Source organism: Phyllostomus discolor, chromosome 6, assembly GCF_004126475.2.
Source record: "Phyllostomus discolor isolate MPI-MPIP mPhyDis1 chromosome 6, mPhyDis1.pri.v3, whole genome shotgun sequence".
NCBI lineage: Eukaryota > Metazoa > Chordata > Mammalia > Chiroptera > Phyllostomidae > Phyllostomus > Phyllostomus discolor.
This window is the reverse complement of record NC_040908.2, coordinates 86,110,633-86,120,752: the sequence shown is the minus strand read 5'-3', so window position 1 is coordinate 86,120,752 and position 10,120 is coordinate 86,110,633. Positions and strand designations below refer to the sequence as shown.

Below are 10,120 nucleotides of genomic sequence, written 5' to 3'. Positions count from 1 at the left end.
CTGCCCTCTCACATTTTCCTGAATCTCATTGATGGTCTGAAATCTCTGCCCTTTCAAAGGTGATTTTACTTTTGGGAAAAGCCGCAAGTCACAGGGCATGAAGTCTGGGCTATAGAGGGGCTGAGTCACCTGGGTGATTTGATGTTTCACCAAAAAACTCTGCATGAGACATGATGTATGAGTGAGCTCATTGTGGTGATGAAGCTGCCAATCACCAGTTGCCCATAGCTGCAGCCTTCTGAATCATCCAAATGGTTTCCACAGAGTAATATTCAAGCTTAATGCAAAGTCTGGTGCAGGTTCATTGCTGTACTCATTCAGTCATTTGGAATGCAACAACCACACAGTACACTTGCTCATTCAATGGCATCTACCACTCCCACTGATGAGTACAGTGAAGTTGTCATTGTTCACGCATGTGCATTCTAGTCCACTCTCTTTGGCTGCCAGATTACATCAATATCATGCAAACCATTCTCATTATAGTAACAATGGCTGGACTTTTTCTGGACAGATTAATATATAGGTATTTGATAAGATACTCAAGTTCTATTGCCTCTTTAGCAATAGAGCATCTATAGTACATGATGATATTTTGTTTTCCTAGCCATTTCTCAGGATCAAAACATTGCACAACTCCATATGTTACCAATCACATTATAGTCTGTAAGTTGAAGTGATCAAGTCACAGGTATCTTTAAAGTCAAAAGTCACAAGGTAAAAGATTTTACCAAAAAAAAAAAAGGAGTCCAGAAAGGACTCCCAGTTATAGATTTTTTATCCCACACCCATGAAGATCACATTGCAGAAATGAATTTACTACACTACCGAGGTGTTACATGTAGTCGTTGTTGAATCTCTTTCCTAAACTGGGACTGCATTGATGCTACCTGCTGTTGAGTAAGGGCCTTGTCACAGGTCTTGTAGGTCAGTCTATAGCAGAGACTGACCTGTTCAGTCTCAGGATGCTGAAAACGACTAAGGAATTGTATGGATATGACAGTGTCCTGGGACACTGCTCGGGCCACAGTGTGAAACTCTAGTTCATCAAACCCTTTCTTCTCATCTAACCAAAAACTAATATCATGCACATAGCTTGGAGGATATAGAGAATAGCTTTTAAAGGGTTCTATTTTTCCAGGGACAAAATTCTTCAGGAATCGTTTATCAAAGGTCCACAACATCCTCCAGTCAGAGATGCCCCAGACAAGCATGGCTAATAGGTCCAAGTTTATTGACACAAACACAAAACACTGGTCCTCGTGTATAATGCTTGGAACAGATGTGGTAACGGACCCAATAATCAGATCCTTGGCACAATCTAGGCCAAAATTATGAGACTTCACATCAATCACATAATCTTTCTGATTTGGTTGAAAGGTGAATTCCACTAAATTGCTCCGTTTAGAGCCCTCCAGCAATGTCTGAGTCAGAAGGCTATCTAGAATGCCCTTCAGGTGGTCCAGTAGTGACTGAAGACAGCCATCCTTCAGAGTTTGATTAAACCCAAGGATAAATAAAGTCTCGTGAAATGCTGGCATTGTGAAAGGCGAGATGTGGCACTTCTGAAAGACAGGTCCACTAAGGATGTGTAAAGAACCTGGGAGGAAGTCTGGTGCTTGGATGACAGCCTGACCATGCACTAAGAGAGAAGGTCTAAGCCACATCTTGGCTCGGCCACAGATTCCTTCACGAACTTCTTCCTTACCATTTCTTCCAGGGCTCTTGGGAAGGCTAAGTTCTGAAAATGACACTAGAAAGTCCTCCATGTCTTGTGGTGTCCCACCTGTCAGCGACTCAGAATTTGAGTTCTCTTCAAGATTAATCCAAAAGGTGGCTGATAGAATGTCACAGTTCCAGGAAGTGAGAACACTGGTTTCTTCCTCTGGTAGCAAAGGGAAGGAACACTTCAGCCTTTTTAGAGGGAAAGCTTTGCCCAATTCAGTAATCAGTTTGTCGTTGATGGTTTTGATAGGATGATGGGAAGATGCTTCTAGGAAACCCCTGTTTAAACACAAAAACAAAATAACCTTTCTAATTTCAATAATTATAATGTAGTTAGAATTAAAAGTACAGATAACTGAATAGAAAAGAATTATCCTTAAGTTGATCCTGAAAGGAAACAAAGAAATTGCCCACCAAAAACAGAGATAGCATGTGTTTCAGAGCTCTGACAACCATCATCCCTACAACATACCAGAAAATTTTTAATTCTAAAGAGGCTTATATAGGCCAGGCTGAGAAGTATTCAGAGTACCAACATCATTAACAGTATGCATAACATATATTTAATATATGGTTGCCATCAAGCCAATCAGGATACAACTAGAGATAGAAGTGATTTCTAGTAAAACAGCAGTTACCTATTCAACTTTCCTACAAGTGCTTCTGGTTCTGGAAAGGAAAACCACTGGTCACCCAGTTTGATCCTGAAGATTCTTGGTTGCAAGCCTTCAAAGGGTAAGCTCCGGGTGAAGACATGGTTCAAAGCACCTTCTATATGGAAGGATTTATTTTGACTCCTGGCAAAATAGACACCAAATATGAAGTCTGTCATTGTTAAAGAAAGTCTTTCTGAGACTGATCAGGAAATTGGCAAGGAAAAAGTTTGCTTATGAGTTTTTTTTTTTTATCATTAGTGAGAGATGAAAGGCTTAGACCTCTGTTATTACTTACCTATATCCAGTGCACTTGTACCCTGGCACAGCCGCACAGCAGAAGGAATGCACATCACTTAAAATGAATCCTCCCAGAGCTGCCATGGCAACCACTTGCCAACTGTTGTGCCATTCTCTTGTGGGATTATCAGCAGGAGTCCCACCTTGTCCTCTACACAATGCTACATGTACTTCTCCTTCTTCTGCAAGAACATCTGCACAGCTAATGGAGGGGGGTAGGAGGACACCAGCCATTTATCAGAAACAAGTAGAAATTACCACAGAAGTTAGATACATATACATGGTTTGGCTATGAAATAATTGACACCCAATCATACCCATTGGCAAAGGTCTATTAGACTTCAAACATGCAAGAAAGTAGCTAGAATTAAGTAAGAATGTAAATTTAATGTTCAGCTCGTAACTGACACTAGCAGCTGACCATGGCGTTATCCAGCTTGGTATCTGCAATGTTCACCTACATGTCATAGAAAGGTCAATGTCTGCAAAATTCCTATACAGTATTCACTGATCAGGCTATTCTTCCCTGTGGAGAAAGTTGTTCTTTTCACTCCCCTCCTGCCTGTTAAAATTCTATACTTCAAATGCTAATTTCAAATACTGCTTCTGTGAAGTTTGTTAACTGTGACCTAAAGAGACCTCTGATTGTATTACATATTTTGGTATAATAGTGTAGAGCAGAGATTTTCAACCTTTCTCAGCTTGTGGCACACATAAACTAATTACTAAAATTCTGTGGCACACCAAGTGTTTTTTGCTGATCTGACAAAAATAGGTATGATTTTGATTAATTCACACCTGATGGCTACTGTTGTGTTGGCTGATGTCATTTTTTTTTATTTGACAGTCTAAAGGACAGGAGGTCAGTGCCCCTGACTAAATAGTGAAGTATTGCATGTTTTAAAAATTCTTCTGGCATACCGGTTGAAAATTGCTGGTATAAAGCACTGTGATAAATTTTAGATAATTTTATGAGATAGTTAATATAAATACCTTCAGTTTATAGATGAGGAAGCAAAAAAGGATTAAGTAAGCTTACCTAAAATCATGCAACTATTAAGTAGTAGGTGTGGCTTTGAATCCAGGTAGTTTGGCTCCTAAATCTATGCTCTTCACCATTAGACTATTCCATTATCTATGCTGTTCACCATTAGACTGGCTTCCATTATTATGCATTATTAAAAATAGGTGATCGTCCCTTTACATGCCAAAAAGCATATTCTTTGTACTTTTATTTACTATTTACGGTTATAAGTCTGCCTTTCCAACAAGACTGTGTGTTCTTTTGGAGCTTTATATTCCCTCTAAACTTATAGTAATTTACACACGTATGCCTAATTCCCCAAACTGTTTTAGTGCATTATGTAATGTACATCTTAAACATTTTAGTTGTGAGTGCTCTTCTTTCCTCACCTCTGGAAAAATTTGGAAAGCAGCTCCCTGTTCCTAGCTACCCCAGCTTTGCGTCCACAGTGCGGAAAGTTAAAACAAATTTGATCGAACTCCCTGTCGTGCAGTTCAAAGGCATCTGCGAGCTGAGTACAGTCCACACCAAAAAGTATCTTGGTACCTGAAATATAGACAGGAGGATGTCTTAACAGAAAACCAGAGAAAACCCTTCCCTAACCTGGACCGTGCGAAACAACTCTGGTCTAGGCACGGAGCGCGCTTTCTGTAAAGGTTCGTGGGAATTCCAAAAGCAATCCTCACATTACTTGAATCCCCAAGTTCCCACCCTTCCCACTTGGGGCTGCGCCAGCCCCTGGGTGGGGCTTCGAGGAGGGGTCGACTTACCTACCTCGCTGGCGCAGGCGACGCAGATTCTCCCAGGCCACCGGATCCCGGGCTAAGTCGGCCGGGAGCTGGAGGCAGGTGGCGGTTAGACTTGTGCTGGGATCCAGGGTCTCGCTTATTGCGGCAGCGAAGGAGAAATTCCCCTCCCCAACCAACAGGAGGCGCCGAGGTGCCATAGCCCCAATCTACTCCCCGCTCGCTCGGAAGCGCTAACTTTTGACGTCACTTCCCTCGCGGGTCTCCCGCGGCTTCCTCCTCACCCGTCGCTTGTTGATGGCGCAACACAGTGCTTGGAGGCGTTGACAACGTAGTACAGCAACAGCCAGGGAGGAAAATAGCAATGAGTAGAACGCGAGACGCCGACCGCGCCGTATGTCACCCCACCAGCACCCCTTCGGAAGTGTCAAAATAAAGGCCTCTTAGCCCGAGAGTGGCCTTGAGCGACTTCACACCTGCATGAAGTCACAAGCAGTCAGTAAAGCGGAGGGGCAGGCCGAGGGTGAGGCGAGTTGTGAGTGATGGAAGCGGGTCCGGGCTCAGGCCAAGGAGAAGTTAGGCTGTGTTTTGTACCTTCCTGTCATAGAGGATTTTGTAAATTATCTCATCCGAAATGGCTGCTGCCCATTGTCTCTGCTGCTCGGAATTTCTTCAGGTGGTTCTATCTCCTGCCTTTTATTTATTCAAGAAATGGCGCCTAAAATATTGAAATCCCCTTAAGATACTAAAAGAAAAATGGGAAAAAATACGGAGTACTTGTTATGTGCCACTGTGAGGATGGTTAGATAGATATTTAAATGAGCAAGATGGAGCCTGTGGTTTCACTGAGCTTGTAGTCTGTCGAAGGATGCACAGCAGCAAAGGCAATTCTGATATAATCAGATGCCATGCTATGAGTGGAGTAATTCAAGGTGCTGTGGGAGAACTGTGGGGTCGTGCTGGACATGGCTCCTCCAATCCCCCAGAAGGGAAGGCTGGCCCGAGGGCCCCTGGCCAGAAGGAATGTGCATTCCTTTAGAAATAGATTGTAATTCCCTCCTTACCTCTTTTTGGGAGTGGCCTCTTGTCCTGCTGACTGCTTTTCGACCTTTTCTCTTTGCACATACACAGTGAGGTAATGCAGTTTAGAGTCATGTGCAAGACATGTGTCCCCTTGTCCCCTTTGTCTGGGACTCAGGGAGGTGTGGTCCTGCTGCACAGACCTGCCACCATTGGTGCTCCCTGTAATGTGAGTAATAAAGGCTATGTCTGGTCCATCCAGTCGTCCTTGTGGTTTTTTCGGCTTATCTGAAGGAGCAGGTGCCCCCAGGTCGACCTTCTGCATTATAGGCACACAGAAGGGAAATCTTGCCATTTTGGGAGGTGGGGGGTGGAGAAGTGAAAAATTTCCTGGAGTTGAAACTTGAGTTGAAAGCTGAGGGGGAAAAGTACACCAAAGGATCAAGAGGAGTGAAGAGGCAAAAGGAACAACATATGCCAAAGCATGATGGAGAAAACGAACTGCTGTTTGGCTGAAATGTACTTGGAGGGGAGCGTGGGTAACATGTGAGACTGAAAAATAAAGCAAGGGTTGGGTCATCAAGAGCATTATAACCATTGTAACAGCCTGAATCTTACTCTGAAACAGTGGCCAGATCCTAAAACATTTTAAATCTGTAGGAAAAGGACACACTTAGATTTTCATTTTTGAAAGTCCTGCTTTTTTTGTGGAGAAGGACTTGAGAAGAACTAGGCTGATGGCAGGGAGATCCGATAGCATCCAGGGCTGATAGTGGTCTGAATTGGAACTTGGCAGTGGAATGGAGGCTAGTGGGCTGATTCAAAAATGAACAAGACCTAGTGATTGGATGGGTATAAAAGGTTGAAAGAGAAATCAGTATCCAAGATAAGCCCCAGGTCCCAGGAGTAGACAACAGAGTGGTTGGTGGTATCCATCCTATAGCCCCAGAACAGTATCGCCTTGGCCTGCAGTCTGAATACTAAGCCTGTTGGACTTTGGGACCAGCTACTCTTCAGTCATCATGCTGTTTGTTGACATCAGTGCATGCATCTATCTTCACAAAGGCAGATGGTATGAGGACAGTTACCTTTAAACCTACAGTATTGGCTTTGTCCCTACCTGTGGAAAGGTGGGTGAGTGGTGACTCCCAAATCATGGCCACCTGGTCATGGTGATTTGGGTGATGTACATTTCTTTTTTTGCTCGGAGAATTGAGAGGACCAGATTTGGCAACATCTCTCTTTTAAGAACATGGACTGGAAGTGGAAGGCTTTCTGTCACTTTCCTATAGAATCTGCAAACAACAAAAGTTACTCGGCCTCAGATTACTCTTCTTTGGGGAAGGTATTGTCTGCTCCTAAGCCAAGGAACCAGACTTTTTAAAATTATTATTATTTAATCTTTACCCAAGAATATTATTGATTTTAGTGGGGGGTTGGGGGAGGAGAGAGAGAGAACAAGAGAAACATTGATGTGAAAGAGAAACATTGATTGGTTACCTCCTGTATGTTTTTGGGGATCAATCGGGGATCAAACTCACAACCTTTTTGGCATACAGGATAATGCTCCAACCAACTGAGCCACCTGACCATGGCCAGATATTCATCATTCTCTCTCTTTTTTGTCAATAATAAAAATGGGTAGCCTTTGATTTCCTACAAAACTGAAATTCAGACATTGGTCATCTGGTATGTTCAAAGAACTGTTGTTTGATAGGGCAGGCAGAAGGAGAGGGTGTTGGAATGAGTAAGACACAGATCTTGTCCTTGGGATTCTACAGTTAAGGGATTCCACAGGTACTTCAAGAACTCCTGACACATGGTAGAAATCATAAATATAGAAAGATACAAACAAGTACTATGTGAGACAAATAAGGAAAGGTATATGGAATAAGTGGCATTTGAACTGGGCCTAGAAGGAAGGAAACTAATTTATTGTTAACTCGTTTTCAAGTTCTCATTTGTTCCTATTATCTTTGTAACAATACTTTTAGTTCTTAAATTCCCATATCTCAAAATGACCTGAACATTTAGCTAGTATGTAGTATTGGGGGTACTAAAGTTTTTCTATCTTTTCAAGGGGGAGCATGATCTCTATAGTCATTCATTACTGCTGAATGAGAGGATAGCTCAAAGGACTTGTGGACCTGGAGAAAAAGAAACAGAATGACAATTAATTTGTGATGAGAGTCTAGATTTTTAGTAAGGTGTGCTTGTATTGTGCTTGGCCAAGGGTAAAAAAGGGATGCCTTTTCTGCTCTCTGATTTGTGTAACAAGCTTATCTATTCTCACCTTTTCCCAGAGACAGTTCCTCACCTGTTTCCTTACAAACCCACACTATGGCAGCCTCATTAATGCAGATGGCCATGCTGAAGTGTGGACAGATTGGAATGATATGTCCAAGTTTTTCCAGTATGGATGGAGATGCACCACTAATGAGAATGCCTATTCAAACCATACCCTGATGGGCAACTGGAACCAAGAAAGATATGACCTGAGGAATATCGTGCAGCCCAAACCTTTGCCTTCCCAGGTAATCTTAACTTTCTCTGTTTCCTTCTGTTAGCAAAACAAATACCAGTGGCCATTTGAGAGGCAGTCATTTGATAACTTCTTATGCTGAAATCTCTCATGCTTCTGTTCAATGAAGTGGTTTAGGGAGGGAAGCAGTTCCTTAGCTGGAATACTTATTCCACTTTACTATCAAATTGAATATTGTACCATTGTAAGGTAATAAAAAGATGGGTAATATTCTTTCTCTTGCTTCTGTGTGAACTTTATTCACCTACAAAAATATATAATGTCTTCTGACTCAGCTAAGCTCTTCCCCAGTCCTTGCCCTTGTAGCTCTCCTAAGCACACAAACATATAAAGATTATGAAAATTGGTAGGATATCAAGTAATGACATATAGACCTTTAGTTAATCTAAAATATGACAGAGACTGTTAGAATTCATGTCACTTTGTCCTTTATTTCCCAGTATTGGTTATAGACTCCTATATTTTTAATCTATTACTTTTTCTTTCCAGTTTGGACACTACTTTGAAACAACATATGATACCAGCTACAATAAAAAAATGCCACTTTCAACCCATAGTAGGTGGACTATTCTTTTTAATTCTTATAGTCTCAGGGCCTAGTTCAGGGCCTGGAATGTAAAAGGAACTCAAATAAAAGTAAACTGAATAAGTGAATAAGTGAATGAATGAGTGAATGATGTCTTCTCTCTTCTGAATTTTGACAGGACTCACTCTATATTCCCTTAGAAGTAAGAATGAAATTGGTTACTAAGACTCCTTGCTATTGACTGATTTCTCTTGTGTTTCCTTCTCTTTTCTCTTCCCTTAGGATTTAAGCGAGAGCCTCACTGGTTCCCAGGACATCAACCTGAGCTGGATCCTCCTCAATACAAATGCACAGAGAAGTCAACTTATATGAGTAGCTATTCAAAACCTCAAATTGGACATCACTCTGCATGTGTGTATAGTCACAATAATTGCCCATTTCAGGGTCTAGGAGTCTAAGAAAAAATAAGAAGCTTCATTTTCCACAGTAGAATACAGGAGAGACCATGTTCTAAGCACACCTAAGAATTTAGCAGACTATGGCATAGTTTCACTCTCTGAATAAATAAAGCACAAAAAATGTTCTCTACCCTCTTTTAGCCAAGATTTGAACGTCAAATTTAAGTTGATTACATCTATTATTTATACCTTAGGGGTGCTGTAGAAGGGCAATAAAAATATTATTTCTCTCAAATCTACAACCAGTTTGTTCTTCCCTGTCTTCCATCAGGAGCAAAATTCAGTAAAACTTAGGTTACATTTGGCTAGATGTTCTCTGGGTATGAGTCTGGTAGACATGGTCACATAATTTAACTTTAATGTGATCTTAATGAACATTCCTCTTAAGGACTAGAGAAAGAAAAGTAAGTTTTTATTATGAAGAATTTAAAACATAAAAAGTAGAATGTTATAATGATTTTCCATCTTTAAGAATTTATGACCAATTTTACTACCCCTACTTTTTCTGTTTTTTTTTTTTTAATTAATTTTGGAGCAAATCTCAGAAATTATATGATTTTATCTATAAATATTTCCATTTATATTTCAAAAATATATAGTTGTCTATTTTTTACTCCCCATAAACATTACCACAGGAACCTGTTGATCAAACGAAGGTGAGTTATTAAACCTATAGCAAGGAAGTACATCAACTTGACGGTCTTAGTAATGATTGGAAATGAGAATATTTGGGTAAGTTATCCTCAGGAATCTGGGATAAGGGGTCATTTGGTTCAACTTTAAGAAGGGTCTTTGTAAGTAGGAAACTTGTAGGCATTGAGAAAAGTCTGTGATTAGTTTAGAGTTTATGAACCCATAGAGGCAACAGTCTTAATTTTAAAATGGCTAAACTTAGGGAAATCCAAGATGGCTGTGGAGGAGGTGGAAGCTACACTCACTTCCATCCAGGACGAAACTGGAATTACAACTAAAATATAGAACAATCAACCCGAATATTGAACTGAAGACTAGCTGAAGAGAAGTCTTATAACCAAGGATTTACAGAAGAAGCCACATCAAGACTGGTAGGAAGGTTGGAGGTTGCACAAAGGACTAGACCCACTCCTGTAAGCAGCAGCTGAGATTC

The 10,120-nt window shown here is 41.0% G+C and overlaps 2 protein-coding genes across 6 annotated transcripts; one reads left to right on the top strand and one right to left on the bottom strand.

Annotated features, from left to right (window-relative positions):
• Nucleotides 1-444: 444 nt before the first annotated feature.
• Nucleotides 445-4,683, bottom strand: FDXACB1 (ferredoxin-fold anticodon binding domain containing 1). Of its 2 annotated transcripts, XM_028517424.2 has the most exons (5): nt 4,477-4,683; nt 4,092-4,248; nt 2,677-2,880; nt 2,364-2,522; nt 448-2,004 (listed from the first exon to the last, which is right to left on the bottom strand). In XM_028517424.2, the coding sequence occupies exons 1-5, from the start codon at nt 4,646-4,648 to the stop codon at nt 825-827; spliced, it is 1,872 nt and encodes a 623-aa protein (XP_028373225.1). In that variant the 5' UTR covers nt 4,649-4,683; the 3' UTR covers nt 448-824. The 2 variants fall into 2 exon arrangements, with proteins under 2 accessions (XP_035884474.1, XP_028373225.1); XM_036028581.1 differs by lacking the exon at nt 2,364-2,522 and having other exon boundaries at nt 445-2,004.
• A 75-nt stretch (nt 4,684-4,758) lies between these two features.
• C6H11orf1 (chromosome 6 C11orf1 homolog) lies at nt 4,759-9,715 on the top strand. 4 transcript variants are annotated; one of them, XM_036028584.1, is made up of 4 exons: nt 4,759-4,842; nt 7,772-8,002; nt 8,500-8,566; nt 8,819-9,712. In XM_036028584.1, exons 1-4 carry the CDS (start codon nt 4,813-4,815, stop codon nt 8,992-8,994), a joined length of 504 nt encoding a protein of 167 aa, XP_035884477.1. In that variant the 5' UTR covers nt 4,759-4,812; the 3' UTR covers nt 8,995-9,712. The 4 variants fall into 4 exon arrangements, with proteins under 4 accessions (XP_035884477.1, XP_035884476.1, XP_028372711.1 ...); XM_036028583.1 differs by having other exon boundaries at nt 4,761-5,697; nt 8,819-9,715; XM_028516910.2 differs by having other exon boundaries at nt 4,762-6,813; nt 8,819-9,714.
• Nucleotides 9,716-10,120: the final 405 nt, after the last annotated feature.

Coding starts and splice junctions, on each gene's coding strand:
- FDXACB1 (XM_028517424.2), bottom strand. CDS start 4,648: ATGGCACCTCGGCGCCTCCTGTTGGTTGGGGAGGGGAATTTCTCCTTC. Junction 2,881..4,091: donor CTTTCCAAATTTTTCCAGAG/GTGAGGAAAGAA, acceptor CCCCTCCATTAG/CTGTGCAGATGTTCTTGCAG. Junction 2,005..2,363: donor CTTGTAGGAAAGTTGAATAG/GTAACTGCTGTT, acceptor GTGTTTAAACAG/GGGTTTCCTAGAAGCATCTT.
- C6H11orf1 (XM_036028583.1), top strand. CDS start 5,587: ATGCAGTTTAGAGTCATGTGCAAGACATGTGTCCCCTTGTCCCCTTTG. Junction 5,698..7,771: donor CCATTGGTGCTCCCTGTAAT/GTGAGTAATAAA, acceptor ACCTTTTCCCAG/AGACAGTTCCTCACCTGTTT. Junction 8,003..8,499: donor CCAAACCTTTGCCTTCCCAG/GTAATCTTAACT, acceptor TTTTCTTTCCAG/TTTGGACACTACTTTGAAAC.